The sequence below is a fragment of the Bombina bombina genome, chromosome 1 (genome assembly GCF_027579735.1).
Source record: "Bombina bombina isolate aBomBom1 chromosome 1, aBomBom1.pri, whole genome shotgun sequence".
Taxonomy (NCBI): domain Eukaryota; kingdom Metazoa; phylum Chordata; class Amphibia; order Anura; family Bombinatoridae; genus Bombina; species Bombina bombina.
The window spans coordinates 353857821-353879352 of NC_069499.1; the positions used below are offsets into that span (position 1 = coordinate 353857821).

General features: G+C 36.9%; 1 protein-coding gene across 4 annotated transcripts in view; it reads left to right on the top strand.

Moving 5' to 3' along the window:
• The first annotated feature begins 889 nt into the window (after nt 1-889).
• The window catches only part of ZFAND2B (zinc finger AN1-type containing 2B), a 34254-nt gene continuing 13611 nt past the window's right edge, over nt 890-21532 (top strand). The window contains exons 1-3 of one of the 4 annotated variants that reach the window (XM_053698204.1): nt 890-910; nt 10838-10899; nt 11079-11173. In XM_053698204.1, the coding sequence (XP_053554179.1) occupies nt 10845-10899; nt 11079-11173 (150 nt within the window). In that variant the 5' untranslated portion in view covers nt 890-910; nt 10838-10844. The other 3 variants (XR_008400104.1, XM_053698203.1, XM_053698206.1) reach the window with 3 other exon arrangements.

The window sequence follows — 21532 nt, forward strand, 5'->3', positions numbered from 1 at the left end:
TATATATATATATATATATATATATATATATATTACACAATATTATTATACATATATTATATACAAACATACTTACTATGTGAGTTTGTGTATATGTATATATATATATATATATATATAATAAATCTAAACTACTGTGTGCCTTTTTTCCTTTATTTCTGCCACAAGACCCTACCGCAATTCAAAAATAACCCCCTTTATCTGCTGGCTGTCCAGTATTTTTTTGAAGAACAGCTGGCAACCCTATATATGCTACATGTGACTATATATGCTACATGTGACTAGAGCATCAGGGTTTAAATACCAGATCTGCTCAAAGAGCTGGCAGTGGTATGTATTGCATCAGTGACAACTTTATTTGTGTCACAAAAGCCAGACCTGTGGTGTTTCAGTGCTGGTGCACAGAGCGCATGTGTATGCATTGCTGCTGAACAGTAGGAACTTTTTTTTTTTTAATCAGTTTTCAAAGGAAGTATATTGCAAACTGTTTCTATTTATAACGGAAATGCACCCATGCAGATTTCAATTTTGACATTTCAATAATTTAAAGTCCCTTTAGTTCAGCCAAAAATAAAATAAACGTGTTTTGAAGTGAAATACCATAATGGAATCGGAACTTTCTGTCCTCAGCTATAACATTGTGGTAACTTATTTTTTTGTCTTACTAAAATAAAACGTCAACTTGAAAGTATAGTTAGAAATATATTTTATAAATCAAACTTCACAACAACCTATATATCCCGGAAGTGTAAACATCGCCTAAAACGTCACAATCCTGAAGACTCTGCCCTTCACCTTTTCCGGTCATGTAGGTGTACCAAGATGGGCCCATATTCCTTACATATATTGATTGACAAATTATCTGGGCTAGTGATAGGATGAATCTGGCAGTGTTTCCGCAAACTCCATGGTAACTAGGCGGGGTGTGACGTAATTTCCGTATATTGGCAAAAAAAATTTAGCTGAGCCTTGGTGAGTTTGTGTGGTTGTATCCGAGAGTATGTGTTGGTTATTTATGTCATGTGATTTTATTTTGTGTTAGAAATGTGCGATTTTTCGCCCTTTGAAGTATACGCTTAATATGTCCAAGTGTGTGTGTCAACCTTTATGTTTTTATTGCACAATATCGTCAGGCTATAGGATAGCGGTTTCTATAAATAGTAATATTTGGGGATACTCCCTCATAAGAATTTTAATGAGATTGTGTAAGTGTTTTTGCATTGTCGTGGGTGTTTTACTTTATTATGTGAATTCCCAGTATACGGTGACAGTCAATTTTGTTTAGTATATAAGGACAAAGTAACATTTGTTCCCGTTTACAGTTGTGTAAAAAAACATTTGTTAGCTAGCAAAACGTTTTGTAACAATTCAATAACAACACATAAACGTATTGAAGAAGTAACTATGTTATCTATAAAACAAGGTTTGTTTAAAATTGGCTGAAAACTATAGCCACATTTTGGAAGTCAGTGGTTCCTGCTTTTCAACTCATCAAAAACAAAATTGCATATTACTTTTAAATAAGTAGCACGGAGCTGACTTACTAGATACTAAAGAGCAGTTCATTTCTTTATGGGAACCTTGGATTATGTTTACTGAATCTAGAATCAGACTACATGACACTAACACTCTTATGGCCTCTTAAATTCAACATAGGTACTTCTTACATCAACAAAATCAGATGGATCGTTTCAGTTTTATGTATAGAATTTGCAATATAGGGAATGTTATTATGTATTGTTCCACTACTATATTGCTCATCCCAGGGTTAACCTATTTTATTTTGTGTCATGTAATTACATATTGTAGAATATTGCAATTGTCCTGTACTTATGAGCACGGACAAATCATTTTTTTTGTGTCTTTAAATGATACCGGTTTGATTTAAATATTAGTTATGTATCGTGCATAATGGATCGTTACCTAATCTTGTAATTGTATATTTTATTTTATTTTTTTAAAAATCAATAAAAATTATTTTCAACCAAAAAAAATGCAGAAAAAAGTAGGGATGCGCCGAAATTTCGGCCGCAGAAAGTTTCGGCCGAAAATGGCATTTTTGGCTATTTCGTTTTTCGTTTTTTTTGCCTGTTATTTTCGGTAAAATTGTGTAGCATGTTTCAAATTTGATGCTAGCCTAGAGCTGCTGTTTAAGTTTATTACTTGACTTACTGTTCTGCATATAATGAGTTTTCTAGGACTATACTTTATTTGGATATATGGTAAAAAAAAAAAACAGTTAAATATGATTCTGTTACATAGAACTAAATGAAGAATAATACAGTATATTGATATTTATAATTGTTTTAAGTAGGGATGCACCAACATTTTGGCTGAAAATTGCATTATTTTTTGCCTGTTTTTATTTTTTTTTTGTAAAATTATTGTGTAGCATATTATTGTTTTAAGATATTTTTGTCCAATTTAAGTGTGTTACTTTCAATAAAAGTGTGGTCTTTTTTTATTGGCTCTAATTATGCAAAAAAAAAAACCTAAAAAAAAAAATAATTTGAAAAAATACATTTTCTGTTTCGGTCAAGGGCATCCCGGATTTTCGGATTCGGTTTCGGTCCAGAATTTCCATTTCGGTGCATCACTAGAAAAAAGGGTTAAATGTTTTCCAAATAGTTTCATACTCCACATGCTATTTCAATTAATAGCAAGTTTTTATTTTTCATGTTTCTTACACACACACACGTAAATAGTTTGTGTTTGGATAGGTAGAGCAGCAATCAGTTACAGGTTTATGCATTGTCATCCAAAAGGTTAACAGCTAAGATGCTAGTAACATTCCATTAAACTCTTGCCTCCTCACGTCTTATTTTGTGTACAGGCAGTGTTGATTGCAGATAGAATTCCTCATATGGAAGTTATCAGGAGAGGCAGATCAGTACTAAAGAATGGTCCACATTTCACTCCCAACCAAAAGACAATTTTGTGACCTCTCATGTTGCTACTGATGTTTGGCCATGCAGCAGTGAATGCTTCAGAGCAAAGTGGGGTATAACCTGGTGCACATAATGAATCTGCCTTCAGTCACACCAGTTGAAGATAGAAAGGGCAGAAGTGAGTGTGCATACTGCTACCTCATTAGTAAAGAGGTAGAGACTACCATTCCCTATTTTTAGACTGCATTGTGACCTGCTTCCCTGCATTTGTGGAGCCTAGATATATACATGGCCATACAAAGATGGAACACGAGCAAACGTTTATAATTTGTTTTCTTCATACCCATTTGACTTAAAGGGACAGTCAACACCATAATTTTTGTTGTTTTAAAAGATAGATAATCCCTTAATTACCAATTCCCCAGCTTTGCATAACCAACACAGTTATAATTATACATATTTTACCTCTGGAATTACCTTGTATCTAAGCCTCAGCAGACTGCCCCCTTATTTCAGTTCTTTTGACAGCCTTGCATTTTAGCCAACCAGAGCTGACTCCATGGTAAATTCATGTGAATGAGCTCAATGTTATCTATATGAAACACGTGAACTAATGCCCTCTAATGGTGAAAAACTATCAAAATGCATTTAGATTAGAGGCGGCCTTCCCAGTATACGGTGACAGTCAATTTTGTTTAGTATATAAGGACAAAGTAACATTTGTTCCTGTTTACAGTTGTGTTAAAAACATTTGTTAGCTAGCAAAACGTTTTGTAACAATTCAATAACAACACATAAACGTATTGAAGAAGTAACTATGTTATCTATAAAACAAGGTTTGTTTAAAATTGGCTGAAAACTATAGCCACATTTTGGAAGTCAGTGGTTCCTGCTTTTCAACTCATCAAAAACAAAATTGCATATTACTTTTAAATAAGTAGCACGGAGCTGACTTACTAGATACTAAAGAGCAGTTCATTTCTTTATGGGAACCTTGGATTATGTTTACTGAATCTAGAATCAGACTACATGACACTAACACTCTTATGGCCTCTTAAATTCAACATAGGTACTTCTTACATCAACAAAATCAGATGGATCGTTTCAGTTTTATGTGTAGAATTTGCAATATAGGGAATGTTATTATGTATTGTTCCACTACTATATTGCTCATCCCAGGGTTAACCTATTTTATTTTGTGTCATGTAATTACATATTGTAGAATATTGCAATTGTCCTGTACTTATGAGCACGGACAAATCATTTTTTTTGTGTCTTTAAATGATACCGGTTTGATTTAAATATTAGTTATGTATCGTGCATAATGGATCGTTACCTAATCTTGTAATTGTATATTTTATTTTATTTTTTTAAAAATCAATAAAAATTATTTTCAACAAAAAAAAATGCAGAAAAAAGTAGGGATGCGCCGAAATTTCGGCCGCAGAAAGTTTCGGCCGAAAATGGCATTTTTGGCTATTTCGTTTTTCGTTTTTTTTGCCTGTTATTTTCGGTAAAATTGTGTAGCATGTTTCAAATTTGATGCTAGCCTAGAGCTGCTGTTTAAGTTTATTACTTGACTTACTGTTCTGCATATAATGAGTTTTCTAGGACTATACTTTATTTGGATATATGGTAAAAAAAAAAAACAGTTAAATATGATTCTGTTACATAGAACTAAATGAAGAATAATACAGTATATTGATATTTATAATTGTTTTAAGTAGGGATGCACCAACATTTTGGCTGAAAATTGCATTATTTTTTGCCTGTTTTTATTTTTTTTTTGTAAAATTATTGTGTAGCATATTATTGTTTTAAGATATTTTTGTCCAATTTAAGTGTGTTACTTTCAATAAAAGTGTGGGCTTTTTTTATTGGCTCTAATTATGCAAAAAAAAAAAACTAAAAAAAAAAATAATTTGAAAAAATACATTTTCTGTTTCGGTCAAGGGCATCCCGGATTTTCGGATTCGGTTTCGGTCCAGAATTTCCATTTCGGTGCATCACTAGAAAAAAGGGTTAAATGTTTTCCAAATAGTTTCATACTCCACATGCTATTTCAATTAATAGCAAGTTTTTATTTTTCATGTTTCTTACACACACACACGTAAATAGTTTGTGTTTGGATAGGTAGAGCAGCAATCAGTTACAGGTTTATGCATTGTCATCCAAAAGGTTAACAGCTAAGATGCTAGTAACATTCCATTAAACTCTTGCCTCCTCACGTCTTATTTTGTGTACAGTCAGTGTTGATTGCAGATAGAATTCCTCATATGGAAGTTATCAGGAGAGGCAGATCAGTACTAAAGAATGGTCCACATTTCACTCCCAACCAAAAGACAATTTTGTGACCTCTCATGTTGCTACTGATGTTTGGCCATGCAGCAGTGAATGCTTCAGAGCAAAGTGGGGTATAACCTGGTGCACATAATGAATCTGCCTTCAGTCACACCAGTTGAAGATAGAAAGGGCAGAAGTGAGTGTGCATACTGCTACCTCATTAGTAAAGAGGTAGAGACTACCATTCCTTATTTTTAGACTGCATTCTGACCTGCTTCCCTGCATTTGTGGAGCCTAGATATATACATGGCCATACAAAGATGGAACACGAGCAAACGTTTATAATTTGTTTTCTTCATACCCATTTGACTTAAAGGGACAGTCAACACCATAATTTTTGTTGTTTTAAAAGATAGATAATCCCTTAATTACCAATTCCCCAGCTTTGCATAACCAACACAGTTATAATTATACATATTTTACCTCTGGAATTACCTTGTATCTAAGCCTCAGCAGACTGCCCCCTTATTTCAGTTCTTTTGACAGCCTTGCATTTTAGCCAACCAGAGCTGACTCCATGGTAAATTCATGTGAATGAGCTCAATGTTATCTATATGAAACACGTGAACTAATGCCCTCTAATGGTGAAAAACTATCAAAATGCATTTAGATTAGAGGCGGCCTTCAAGGTCTAAGAAATTAGCATATGAACCTTCTAGGTTTAGCTTTCAACTAACAATACCAAAAGAACAAAGCAAAATTGGTGATAAAAGTAAATTGGAAAGTTGTTTAAAATTGCATGCTCTATCTGAATCATGAAAGGTTTTTTTTTTTTGGACTTGACTGTCCCTTTAATATACATATATACATTAGTGCTAAGTCCTGAAAAAATAGGGGCATTTTAAGGTATTAAAAAAGTATTGTGTATTATTATTTTTGTCAAATAGGCTCAAGAATATAGCTACTTTATCACCAGTATTTCATTAGGTTGTTAAGAGGCTGTGTTTATAAAGGCCCAGTGACGATTATGGGTGAACAGCTTCCCTGTCTGGGAACTTGTCTCCACATACCATTTTAAATACTCCTCACATTGTCATCTATTTTGAAACATTGTTAGTTTAAGCAGCTTTGTTGCTAGGCACAAAAAAACATGTTAAATCAGAATTTCCTAACTCTCTCAATATTCACAAACTGGTCAGATTTCTAGGATTAACACGGTTGAGAACAACCACCGTTTGCTCAAACGATCATGAGATGATTCTATAGAATAAGCCATAAAGACAAAACAAATCTGCATGTGTGTTTATAACTTCTAGACACTAAGGGGTTGATTTATCAACCCGTCGCCTGCCTACGACTGCAGGTTCTCACAAGAGAACTTGCAGTCAGTACCCCCGAAGTTTCAGGTCTGCCTGAATCTTAAAGGGACATGAAACTCAAACATTTTCTTTCATGATTCTAGGGCTGCAACTAACGATTATTTTCTTAATCGATTAATCGGCCGATTATTTTTTCGATTAATCGGCTAATAAATATATTCATTTTTCCTATATTTAAAATAAGATCTATACAGTATACTGAGTGTTACAAATATAAACTTCCGACTAAAACTTTACATTAAAACAACTGTTGGTCCAATTTGTTAAGCATCAGAACACATTTTTATAATTAAGCAAAACAAAGCCACAAACTGTTTGAAAATAGGTAGAACTAGTAATAGGCAGACTACCACTGTTTATACCATTCTGTTATTCAGTCTTTCAGAAACTTTGCAGTGAAATGCAAAAAATTGTCAAATTGTCCACATGCTCCTGGCTGAGGCTGGCTCTCTTTTTTGCAAGTTATTTTGCCTGCAGCAGAGAAGAGGCACTCAGATGGTGTTGAGGTGCCTGAGATGCATAAATAGGGTTTTGCCAATTTCACCAAGGTGGGCTATTTATCTTTGTTAGTTCTCCACCAATGCAAGGGGCCTCTTAACAAAGTAAGCCTGGACTTAATTTTATGTTAAAATTATTTTGAATATCTATATACAGTGGTTAATAACCATCTATAAGGTTAGGGAGAAAAATATCTAGTCCACTCTTAAAATAACAGATATATTCTTAGAGGTTGAATTTGGTACAATTAAAAATAGAAAAAAAGGCAAAAGGGCTAAAGACTATACATCAGTAAAAGGACACAGCCTTACACATTTATCTATAGAGTACATATATCAGCAATAGCAAGCAATCTTCTAAAAATTGTGCAAACAGATGATAGTGACATCAATTCATATAACAAATTTTATATAAACAATCCAAATTATGACTCCTATTTTATTTCTGGGTTGCACATAAGACAGGAGTAGTTGTTAAAGTGATGGTACTTTTTCAACAATTGGTTAATATATTATTAATCCTCAGTTATGTCTAACCTAAATCGCTATGTTTTTTCCTTATTTACCTTATTTCTTTCTATAAAAAATTATATTTTACTTACAGAGCGTTATCGCTCCTTGCTCCACCCCCGTCATTACTTCCTGTTATTTTCTATAGCCGGACAGATAGTTGAACCACCCCTTGTGACGTCATTGTATTGGAATGTAATTCTTCAACTTTCGCTATGCGCATGCGTTTTATTCTGTATGCAATACATTGTATTTAATGTATTGTATACATTGTAGTTATTGTTAGCGCAGCGCTTTGGAAGACAAGATTTAAACTGAGCTTCTATTTTTTCTCTCAAGAGATTGAATACATAAGATAGAAATGAGACGCCATTATAAAAAAAAAAATCTCATTTTATAACTTGCCTTATACAATATTGCCAGCTACGATCTCCTCAATATGTTTCTAAATGAAATAAATAAAACTTGTGCATGCACAAATACATGCTATTTTACTGTCAGTCATTTTACCAATGTCTAGTGCATGTGCATAACTAACTTAAGGCGTGTTTGATGATAGCAGTGTCACCGACTGGCCTGGGCTGTCATTGGTTTGTAAAAACACATGATATGAATAAATCAATGGCGGCCGTGGTACACGAGGAGGAAAAAATCTTCAAATTCAGCTGTTTCAGACTTAATAATTAAATATAACGAGCGATTTGGATGTTTTCATGAATGAAAGTCCACTTATTTTTTTATTCTGCATAGGAACGCAAGTTTGAAATGGGCATAGTTTACCATCTCTTTAACTTAAAGGGACACTGAAGCCAAAAAAAAAAAAATGTGATTCAGATAGAGCATGCAATTTTAAGCAACTTTCTAATTTACTCCTATTATCAAATTGTCTTCATTTTCTTGGTATGTTTATTTGAAAAGCAAGAATGTAAGTTTAGATGCCGGCCCATTTCAGGTGAACAACCTGGGTTGTCCTTGCTGATTGGACAGCACCTTTAAACAAGTGCTGTCCATGGTCCTGAATCCAAAATTTGCTGGCTCCTTAGCTGAGATGCCTACTTTTCAAATAAAGATAGCAAGAGAATGAAGAAAAATTGATTATAGAAGTAAATTAGAAAGTTGCTTACAATTACATGCTCTATCTGAATCATGAAAGAAAAAAATTGGGTTCAGTGTCCCTTTAAAAAGAAACTTATACTGTCCTAAAAAAGTGAAAAGTAAAATATCTGTAGACGTCCTTTAAGCTAAGGGCATAACCATATAACACAATACCATGTGCAGGAGCTCATTAGGGTAAAGCAGATGGTGCTGTGCACAGACCAACTAATTGCAAACCAACTAATCGATTATGAGATTCGTTGACAACTATTTTCATTATTATCGATTATGCCGATTAGTTGTTGCAGCTCTCTACATGATTCAGATAGAGAGTACAATTTTAAACAATTTTCCAATTTACTTCTTTTATCTCATTTGCTTCCTTCTCATGTTATCTTTTGCTGAAAGGTTTATCTAGGTAAGTTTAGGAGCAGAAAGAACCTAGGTTCTAGCTGCTGATTGGTGGCTGCAGATATGTAACAATTGTCATTGGCTCACGCATGTGTTCTGTTAGAAACCAGTAATGCATTGATGCTCCTTCAACAAATGATACCAAGAGAATGAAACAAATTAGATAATAGAAGTAAATTAGAAAGTTGTTTAAAATTATATTCTTTATCTGAATCATGAAATACTTTTTTTTGGGTTTCATGTCCATTTAAGTTAAGAAGCAGCGGTCGTAAGATGATTGACACCCCCTGCTAGCGGCCGATTGGCTGTTAATGTGCAGGGGACAGCATTGCACAAGTATTTCACCAGAAATGCTTGTGCAATGATAAATCCCGACATTTGATAAATCTACCCCTAAGACTTTAGTGAGTAGTAGTAACTGAAGGCAAGGTTATGTTGTCTTTAGAGGCTAATGAAAACTGCTGAGGGTCTGTGGCTGTGGCTTCCAGTCTGTTTAGCTTTTGGATGGCTTTGGCACAGTTCTTGTTTTTCAGGCTAAGGCTCCTTGAACATAATAATATAGAAATGTCCAACTGGCAGCCCATGGGACATGTGTGTCTCAGAAATAGTTTGTGTCCCCCAGGAATGAGACCAGAAGATCGAGTCGTTTATAACCTTACTTAAAAGGCCATTATAGTAAAAAATAAATAAAAAAATGGCATGCTCTAATAATCCATCAGAGCATGTAATGTTAAGACTGTTGACCCTAGACTACCGTTTGTTTACCCCCCCCCCCCCAAGGGGTGATGATATACAAATTGCAGGGTACATTAACAATTGGGGGGATCTCTTAGATTCTGCCCTTGCTTTTCTGTGGCAGAGAAGTTTCTTTGGTTATGTTTCTCAATAGCTATGGTGCAAGGTAGGTAGAGAGGCTTGAATGACAAAGAGAGACAAAGAAGGGCGCCTCCTAGTGTAGCCAATTGATCAAAACGGACATAAGGAATAAGCAGATAAGGTACTCACAATATCCAGAGGCAAAGATAATGCCTAGAAAAGCAAGCTGAGATCTGTGTGTCTCAGCACACTGTGCACCAATGTGGGCTGCTCCTTCCGGTACCAATGTGGGACTTAACAATCTAAAATAAAAGCAAAAAGAAATGGCGCCTCCTAGTGCAGGTCAACAGAGCAACCACGACCCAATGAAATCCCAAATGTGGAAAGGTACTCACATTTAGAAAAGCACCTGACAGTGCTAGTAAAGCCTACTGGGCTATTTTAGTGGCCCAGCTCACTAGACATCCAGCACACTAATAATCCAACCGAAGGTCCTTTGGCGCTCCAAATAGTGATTGATAGCGAATATAAAAGACTCCAAAAAGTGCTCAAATAAAAAATAAAAGTTTAGATTTATAATCAAAAAGTACAAATAGGCATATATAAAAACCAGTAGCACTATATTGCAACGCGTTTCTCGGCGTCCACTGCGCCATTTCCTCAGGCATATTTGTATCATACACATACATATATCATTGGGTCGTGGTTGCTCTGTTGACCTGCACTAGGAGGCGCCCTTTCTTTTTGCTTTTATTTTAGAAGGTAGAGAGGCTTGTGTCAGAGAAACAGAGATGGGGACATTTAAAATCAGTGGAATGACCTTTTACAGTTAATTGGAATCGTCTATTTAGATTACACCTATCTATATTTCATGATCAGTGTTTTGTTTCTTTTTTGTTTTTAATGGATTAGTGTATTACAATTCAGGATTTATGTGTTCACATGTCTCTTCTTTCAGAGGCAGTATGGAGTTTCCTGACTTGGGAAAACATTGTTCCGAATCAACTTGCAAACAGCTTGGTAAGTTGTTTTGTTTTTTTCTTCTTGTGCCATAACTCTTTAGCTTTTGTGCTTTTAAATCTTTTGTAATCCCTTAGAAACGCTGGCGATAATTAGAAAATATCACAAAAAGAAATGTTACCTGTAGGTTTTAATTGTTTTGTGTTTATATTTTCTCATCTTAATATTTTTCTTTACAGATTTCCTGCCTTTAAAATGTGATGCATGTGAGCAGATCTTCTGCAAAGATCATATTACATATGCCCTGCATAAATGCACTTCTGCATACAAAAAGGTACCTGTGTTCATTGAATGACACTGGCAAATATATCAAATCACTCCTACGTGGGGTAGAATGTTTATTTCTGCAAAAAGACCAACCAGAGTTGCACCTCACTGATAAGGCCAATATAGGCTGAAACTTTAAAAAATGTCTTGTTTAGTAGTACTTTGACTGTTATTTTGAATATTGGATTTTGGATTGGACCAGAATGAGAGTTTACTATGAAAGATGTGTGCCTTTAAAGAGGCTATATCATGAGGAGGCACCACCCCATAAAAAGAATATTTGTTTGCCATTTTAATACTTTTTCATTATACTGCTTCTGTCACTCAACTTTCTGCAGAAATGAAGGAACTATACTCTTATTTTTTTGCTACATTGAATAATTTAATATGAACTTTAATAACTTTAATTTAGAGGGTTGTATATTCTAGAAATTGCCATTAAAATATTTAGCCTTTCAAAAATTAATGTAATGTAATCTCACTATGACCTGTACTCTGTCCTTGTGTTGACAGTTCTGTCACATTGACCAAATGAGTCCTCGTTAACATAAAATCCTTTTAAAGGGACAGTCACATCAGAATATTTATTGTTTTAAATGATAGATAATCCCTTTGTTGGTTATGCAAAACTACGGAACGGGTAATACAGTTATATTAATACACTTTTTACCTCTGTGATTATCTTGTATCTAAGCCTCTGTAGACTGCCCTCTTATTTCAGTTCTTTTGACAGACTTGCATTTTAGCCAATCAGTGCTGGTTCCTAGGAACTCCACATGCACAAGCACATTGTTATATATATGAAACACGTGAACTAACTCCCTCTAGTGGTGAAAAACTGTCAAAATGCCCTGAGATGAGAGGTGGCCTTCAAGGGCTTAAAAATTAGCATATGAAACTCCTAGGTTTAGCTTTCAGCTAAGAATACCAAGAGAACAAAGCAACATTGGTGATAGATGTAAATTTGAAAATTCTTTAAAATGACATGCCCTATCTGAATCATGAAAGTTTGTTTTGGACTAGACTGTCCCTTTAAACAAACTCATACATTTTAAACTGCCCAGGGTTAAATACCCCTAGAGACTCGCAGAGAACTGCTGGTTTCCAAGCTAAAACTGCAGCTAATCCAAGTCTTCTGACTAGTGCTGCTGATTGGATCAGCTGCGTTTTATGCTCAGGTCTAGCGGTGTTTTGTGAGTTCCCAGGGGTATTTCTACTGTGTGTTTAACCCACAGTAGTCTAGAATTGATAGTCTTAAAGTTACATGCTCTTACGGATTAAATCATGTCATTTTCTTTAATACGGTGGTGAGAGTCCATGACCGATTATGCATAGGATTTGCTTCCTAGCCACTAGGGGGATGCAAAGTTTCCCAAAAATTCTTAAGAGCACTTCATCCTCTCCTTTCCCACCTCACTAGTATTCCAGTTTAAACTTTGCCTCCCAGGAGGTGAGCGAATAATTATGGTTCTCCTCTATTTTTCATTAGACAGAGGTTCTCAGACTGAGTTGAGGCCCAAGTTTAGCTCTCAGAGAGATGCTACTGAGAGACAGACTGAAGTATGGGTAGTGACACAATTGCACTCCGTGAGGGAGATAGTCACATGCCTGCCGCAGGTGTTGCAGGGACAGGTCCCTAGCCGCCTCCTGTTGGTTTGTCGATATACTCTTTTATTCGTATCCTCTGCTGTAATGTGCTCGGCACTGGATGGTCTATCTTCTGACAGCAGTTTGTTCTGCAGCTGATAAGCCATGTGAAATGCGTGCCTGTCAGGTAAGTTCCACTGCTCCAACATTTGCACTCATGTTACATCATAGCCAGGGGACTTAATTATCATTATTACTTTCACACTACACCTTATCTGTTTTTATTGTCTGTGTGTTTCTGGAGACTTTGGGGCACAATGAGAGCCTCTGTATGATGTGCGCAATATATTTGTTTGTACTTTTTTTATCTCAAATTATTTTCTTTGAGTGTCTAAAGCCTCCATTTCATAGTGCATTCCCTATACCCACGGCTTCTTGCTTACAGAAAGAAAACTGTGCTCCCTTTCACTATGAAATGATGTAGCCTCTCTTCTGCTCGCGTTACTGTGGTGGGCACCCGTATTGGGTTAGCGATTTTCATTCCAGTTATAGTTTTTTTTTTTTTTTTTTTCCAGTTGTGCTTGGGTCTGGCAACAAGTCGGTTAACTTCCTTTTTTCCAGCCGTGCTATAAGCCCGCCTTTACTGGGCACTGCACACTGAGACTGTTTTGTCTGAAGCAATATTTCATAGTCTCTCAGGAGGAGGTAAGCTTGTCTTATTTTTAAGAGCTGGATTGCTATTTTGGGGGAAAGACTTTGCACATTTTTATGTCAATTTTCTCTTAGTGTGTAAATATTTTAGAGGTTCTTGTTGTTTTTTATTTACTGTCTTTTCCCCTCTTATTCCTGGACCTTAAAGCTGCCCCTGAATAATTATATTGTTTCCTATTGAACTATATTAATTACTTTTGTTGTGATAATACTGTCTTATCTACAAAATATGAAGCATACTGGACTGTCCCCATTATTTCATATACTTTAGATGGTAGGTCCTCCTGATCACTTATTCGTGTATTTTTGTAATTGGCGGCCATGTCTCCTCAAGTAGGCACAAAAGAGTCAATTATTTTACAGCTGATATTTCCAACCATTCTGAATCTTCTAAGATCAGAACTGCTATTCATATACTATCAGAACTGCTATTCATATACTGTCAGACTTGGCCTTTATCTACTCAATACCATCTTCTGTCGATCAGAAAATGGAATTGGCTTTTGTATACATACTGATGGAGCTGCGCCTCCAAACCCTGTAAACTTTTTCATTTGACATAAAGCAGATAAATGATCGAAAATAATGAATCTTAAATATAAAGGAGGGTCAATATCTTGATCAGAAACCGATCAAGAAATTGACCCTCCTTTATATTTAAGATTCATTATTTTCGATCATTTATCAGCTTTATGTCAAAAGAAAAAGTTTACAGGGTTTGGAGGCGCAGCTCCATCAGTATGTATACAAAAGCCAATTCCATTTTCTTAATTAGTATTAATATACAAGAGAAAGGAAAACAGTCACGTTGGTAAAGAAACTTGGAAGCATTTAAAGGGACACTGAACCCAAATTTTTTTCTTTTGGGATTCAGAGCATGCAACTTTCCAATTTACTCCTTTTATCAAATTTTCTTCAATCTCTTGGTATGTTTATTTGAAAAGCAAGAATTTCAGTTTAGATGCCGGCCCATTTTTGGTGAACAACCTGGGTTGTCCTTGCTGATTGGACAGCACAGATAAACAAGTGCTGCCTATGGTTCTGAACCAAAAAATTGCTGGCTCCTTAGCTTAGATGCCTTCTTTTTCAAATAAAGATAGAAAGAGAACGACGAAAACTTGATAATAGGAATAAATTAGAAATTTTCATAAAATTGCATGCTCTATGTGAATCGGGAAATAAAAAATGTGGGTTCAGTGTCCCTTTAAATTAGACTGGGTCTATAAGGTGTGACGTATGAAGAAAAACATTATAATAACAAGTGACTGGAAGTCTCTGCTTCAATAAATATGACTTTTGTTCCCATTATCAGGCTGGTAGTGATAAGAGGTTATGGTTGTATGTCTTATGTAACTCCTATATTTTTAATGTAATTGTCCCATCTTGTGATCATTTCAACATATCTTCAATAATTTTTAAGGTGGTTTATGTATTTTAGGGGTACATGATCCTAAAAGTCCATTAACCAATTGGATTTAATTTTTAAAACCATCTATTAAGACTACAGAGGTTTCTTTCCTGTTCCTGAGGCGATAACTGAAATGATAACCAAAGAGTAGACCGTGCCTGCTCTGACTTTTAGCCTAACTTCCTTTTAGAAGATAGTACCTCTTTAATGACCCCGTGAATAGGAAGTAGACTTTTTTGCACACAGAGGCCTTCCTTCTAGCGAGGTATTTGTTTAAACCAACTATTAGTATTGGTTGAATTCCAGCAGCCTCTAATCTTTGGTGGAATATTTATCTGAAAACAGATATCAGATGATTCTGTAAATTAAAACTTTCAATGTTGTCTGAAGTTTGTTCAATCAGCAAAAGCTTTTGTATGTAATACTATTGTTAACATTATCAGTACCATTGCCAAGAACATGGGGTTATCTGTTTTGACAAAGAGAGCTTTGTGTCTTAAATTTTGGTCAGCTGACATAGTTTCAAAATCTAGACTTCTATCTTCTTTCTTTATAGGAAAGATTTTATTTGGGACTGGTCTAGATACTAGACTTGTGCATTCGGATCCTTCGTTAGGATTAAAATGCGGATGTAAGCACCATTTTGCTCTTTTTGGAGCCGGATTGATTCTGGTGCAAAATCACCACTTTAAGATCTGGATTTGCACAGATCTTAACATGGTGATCTTGCACCAGAATCAATCCGTCTCAGAAAAGAGCCGAATAGTGCTTATTTCCGCATTTTAATCCGAAGGATCCAAACGCACAAGTCTACTAGATACTATAATTTCTACTGTAACTCAAGGTAAAGGAGGTTTTCTTCATCTAGGCAAATAGAACTTCAAATAGTTTTCGTTCCTTTCACCATTTATCGAATCAAAGATCCGTCTCTCCTTCTCAAAAGTTAGATTCTTCCAGTCTTTCCTGGAGATCTAACTCTTCCTGGAACAAGGCTAGGAAGTAAAAATAGCCTCCCCCCCATTTTCTAAATCTGCATGAGGGTGTGGCCTTCGATCCAGATTCTATTCTGGTAGGGGACAGGTTCACTATTTTAATTCTGTGAAGAATCCTTGGATGCTAAACCTAGATGGGGTACAAAATCAGTTTCAGATCAAGGCCTCTCAGGAAGGTTTTTTTCTGTCCAGCCTTTTTTTCAAGAACTAAACTCTATTGAGTAATTGTTTCGATTACAGAACAAAGCCAAAGTTTTTATTCCAATTTATTTCCACAATTATTATCTCTATCTTAAGGAGAAATCATCAGTTCCTTTTGTTTTTTGTCTTTCGGGGACCAACAATATCAGTTTGTTACTTTTGGTCTTGCTACCATTCCCAAGATCTTTAACAAGGGTTTTGGGACCTCTCCTGTCTGTAATTTGAACTCAGGGTATTTTAGTAGTTCCTTACCTGGACGATATCTTTGTACAGGCTCAATCTTTACCTTTTTAGATGTATCATATGTCAACAGGCTTTGGTTGTTTCCTAGCATTCGTGGCTGGAGAATCAGCTTTCCTAAGAGTTCCCTATCGCCTCAAACCAGAGTATCCTTTCTTGGAGTCATAATAGACTCTGTCATTGAGACTTTATCTAACAGATCTAAGACGATCCAAATTGCAATCATCTTGTGTGAATCTTCAGTCTCTATCCAGTTCTTCTGTGGCTCTATGTTTGGAAGTGTTTAGGTTTGATGATTGCTGCATCAAACACTTATTCCATTTGCTTGGTATCCTATGAGACCTCTTCAGTTATGCATGCTTCCGCAGTGAGGTAAGGACTACCATCAGCTTTTTTTCAAAAGATCTTTTTGGATCCAACTACAAGACTTTTCTTATCTTGGTCGATAGAGAACCAATTCATTTTTCAGGGATTGTTATTTGTCCGTCCATCCTGGACAATAATCTCGACAGATTCAAGTCTTTCAAGTTGAGGTGCAGTATGAGGGTCCAGGAGAGCACAGAGAGTTTGGTCGCCTCAGGAGGCGAGGTTACCAATAAACATCTTAGCCAATTTGCTTCCCATGAAGATAGCACTGAGTTCTGAGTCATCAGTCTCTAAATCTTGGAGAATGGTCTCTGCATTGAAAGTGTTCAATTAGATATTAGATCTTTAGGGTCTTCTAGAGATAGACTTTATGGTTTCGAGGCGGGGCTTGGCCGCACTGGGTAATGGCCGCACTGTAACTTAGCTTTGGAGTCAAAATCCCCCAAAGCAGCTCCTAAAATAAAGCAGTTGGCTGGCGTAGTGAAATACACTTATAGGAAGCATCCTGTGATCCACTGGGCTACCACAAAGTGCATAATCAAGCACTTCTGAGAAGCAACCACCCGGCAACTAACGCTGAGGACAAGAGCGGGACCTGAGCGCATCCAAGCCGACACATAGCAGAGAGGCAGTGAAAGGTGATCAGCGATCTCCAGAAGTGCCGAACAGTAAGTCTTAATACACGGAGGTACTGCACTGACATAGGACAGAAGGTGCCTACACTTGCTGGACGCATAAGCCCCTAAATAAAATAAAATAGTTAGAGCCGCTTCCCGGACGCCACGTGGGTGTCACAGGGATAAGGGATTAAGAAGAAGTTAAACTAACAAGGGAGAAAAGATCAACACGATTAGATGCTTTGCTTGACCATCCTGACACCTAACTGCCATTGAAAAATTATCAGAGGGAAAACTATTGGGCACTTAGCAGAGCGGACACAAGGGCATAAGTCACACTGCCTGCATGCTCTGAACCAAATTAAGATACGTGGGATAACAGTAAACAAAGCAGCCATCTTTATGAAAACTATTCCATACAGGCACTGCAGTGATAAAATATCTATACAAGCTCTTACACTACAGAGGAAACTACAAATACCTGGTTCTAAATCAACTGCATTATCACAGATAATATCACAGATTATACCACCATTTAGAACACCCTTCAGGGGCAGAATAAAATAAAAGCTCTCTATTTCATGGTACTGAAATCTTGCTTGTTACATGTTAAGAGAGGGTAAAGTTCTTTATAGTATCAACAGCTATCAATATATATTTAAACAATATTCCGCTCAAGAACTGAAATAAACATCTGTCCTCCCCACGTGGGCATGCCAGCCAAAAAGCAGCAGAAGTCAGATACATCAGCCACTACCTTAAACAGGCTGATAACCCGCATCCAGAAGTCATTAACTCCCCTGCATCATCGCCTCTGACGGCTTCACCAGCGATGGCGCTGGCACCTGCAATTGCAGATTTGCCCCCCTCCTCAGAAATCACTAAAGAGGATCTAAAACTTCTTGCCACAAAAGATGATCTACGTACAGCCATGTCAGACATGAGAGATATATGTTCAACGAAATGAAAAAAGATATTAGAAAAGTTGATCGTCGGGTATCAATATTGGTAGAAAGTCACAACACTACCACGCAAGACATTCAACATCTCTGACAGTTAACATATAACCAAGAAGAAACAATCCATAATCTAATGGAGAAAATTGAAGATCTGGACAACAGGGGCCGCAGAAACAATTTGAGAATCAGAGGCGCACCTGAATCTATCCAACCTGGGGCAATGCAAGACTATTTACAGGACCTATTCAGAACCATAAATGGTACTAGTGATTCGCCCATTGTTGCCCTAGAAAGAGCACATAGGGCACTGAGAGCGAAAACGTCCCCAAAAGCTCCACCAAGAGACATAATAGTAAAGTTCCTCAACTATGTGGACAAAGAGGAAATCCTAAGGCAAGCAAGGCAGAAGCGTCAAATTATGCACGCGGGCATACAAATTCAAGTCTTCCAAGACCTCAGCCCTGCAACATTACAAAAAAGAAGAGACCTGCAATTTCTTACATCACAACTAAGATCTCATCAAATTCCATATAGATGGGGCTTTCCCGTTAGCCTAACGGACACAACAGTGACTTTCCGCAATATGGACGACCTGTCAACATTCTGTGACGCCTTACAAATACAAACTCCAAAACCTCTCGTACCCCAGCAAACACAGAAAACCAAGACACCCTCAGACTTTATGGTTTCTTGTTTAAACAAAAAAACTTCCTAGATATTTTATAAGATCCACAAGTAGAGTCAGTGGATGCTCTAGCAGCTCTATGGTGTTTTCTTCTTGCCTTTATTTTTCCACCTATTGTTCTTCTTTCCAGAGTGATATCTCAAATCAAACAGGAACAATCATCTGTAATTTTGATTGCTCTGGCTTGACTTCGAAGAACTTGGTATACAGATCTAGTTCTGATGTCCATTTATACTCCCAAGGTCTCTTCCTCTGATACACAATCTTTTTATCACAAGGTCCTTTTTTTTTATCAGGATCTCGAGTCTTTCAACTTGAAGGTTTGGAGATTTAACACCTGATTTTACGTCTTAGAGGTTTTTCGTATGAGGTGATAGAAAACTTAATTCAGGCCAGAAAACCTGTTCACTATAAAAAATTTATCGAGATTTGGAAGACTTTTTTATTGTGGTGTGAAAAGAATATCTTCAGTTGGCATTCTTTTAAAATTCCCAGGATTCTTCCATTTTTTGCAAAAAGATTTGAATAAAAGTTTATATGACGAGGGGGGCGTGTCTGTACAGCAAGCCCGAGTGGTTGCACTCTTCAGAGCTCCTGTTGAGACTCCACTAAACCGCCGTTTTGGGGAGAAATCTACAGTGAAGAATAATCCCTTCATTTTGCTAAGGCATCACATTGCGTAGGGGCTTTTACAATCCTTCAAAAAAGCTGTGTTTATGAAATATGAGCCGAAACAGACATCTGAGGCCTAGGGCGGCGGCCCATTATAGGTAGCGCTACCCCCCTCGGTAATCCGAGGTACTTGTCCACAGCCGAGACCACTGGCAAACCCGTTAGGATCTTCTCACTCCTATCAACAGCAAAGGGGATTCATAAGTGAAAAGAAGTAGATTAAGACCAAAAAATAGGTTTTTAATACAACACAACGCCACTACACTGCAGCGAAAATGGCCACTACAGGAGACATGCAGCCTCAGGATTACCTTTGCCAGAGACTAATTGAAAAAGCCCCATCGGATTTCCTGATGAATAAATTATTCGATATAAGGGCTACAACTGTGCAGATAGAGGATCCATCAGAGGCCAATAGCCCTATAATGGACAACAGACAAAAAGAACCTCAATACATAGAGATGGCTACCTCCTCAGTGTGTGAGCCATCAGGTAACATGGAACTTTTGGACAATCCGTAAGGTTGCTATGCAGTAATCCCAAAGGCACCTTTTGCGCTAGACATGGCCAGGAAGACCAGCTTACTTTTGGGCACTCACAACCAGCCGCCACGGATGAGGGAACACCCGACAGAGATTGCAGGCTTGCGGGAGTCTGAGGGTTGCTTTTGCGGGACCGTGAGTATGAAAACCACCGTATCCATCATCTGTGATCACCGCAACGCCAGACACTGGTAAAGGACTCCTACTTGAGGTTGGGGCTGTTCACACGCAGATCAATGACACGCACCCCAGGGCCACATGTGGATCTACATTGCGTTCCTGTCCGGAACCGAGGTGCTGTAACAGACCTGCACAGAGAGACCATCATCCTTTTCTACAAACTAAGGCATGGGGCTGAAGGCACATTTGATACCTGAAGCTGAGAACCACTCTGCCATAAAGACATGAACATTTAGAATGGTTCATTTAATAGTTATTTGAATAGTTGGTTTGTTTATAAATGGCTTAACAGTTTAGTGTTTTATCACTCTGCAGTTATTAGCTGGGTGATTCTTTTAGAACCTCACATTTTGCAAGGTCTAGGCAGTAAGTTTGATCAGTTCAATAAATATTCTCAAATAAGTTAATAATAAAAAGTTATATGCCAGCTCTCTCAAAGGTCAGATTCTGCTTTGTCTGTGTTGTATCACAAGATATTTCCAAAGTTTCCTGATATTCAAAATATTTCAGGTTTCTCCTTTTGAACCAATGCATCTCTTGGAAGGTTTTGTTTTTACTATCAATTGCTTCTGCTAGAAGATTATCTGACTTGTCAACTCTTTCTTGTGAGCCTCCTTATCTTAATTTTCTACAAGGTAAGGCAGTTTTGAGGAAAATTGTTTTTTTTTGCCAAGAGTGGTGTCAGCTGATAGCATAAATCAAGAGATTTTAGTCCTTTCTCTTTGTCCTAATCATCAAAAATCAAAGGAAAAACGTCTCCATAGTTTGGATGTGGTTAGGGCTTTGAAGTTGTCTTACAGGCTATTAAAGATTTTAGACAATCTTCTAGTCTTTTCATTTATTTTCCACGGAAAGGTCTTAAGGTATCAGCTGTTTCTTTAGTTGCTTGGCTTCAGTTTTAGATTTGTAAAGCTTACATGGAGGTAGGGAAGCTTCCTCCTAAATGTATCACAGCTCATTCTATTAGTTGTTTCTACTTCTTGGGCTTTCAAAAACGAGGCTTTGGTACAGCAGATTTTAAAGGTGGCAACCTGGTCATCCTTACATACTTTGCTACTTACCTTTTTTTTAATGTTTTTTTGCTTCTTCTGAAGCGGCCTTTGATGGAAAAGTCTTTCAGGCAGCAGTGTCTTGAAAATAGATTCCTGCCCTTTTTGATTTTTCTATAATTTTTCCTGCCCTTCAATACTTGCTGACTCCACAGCT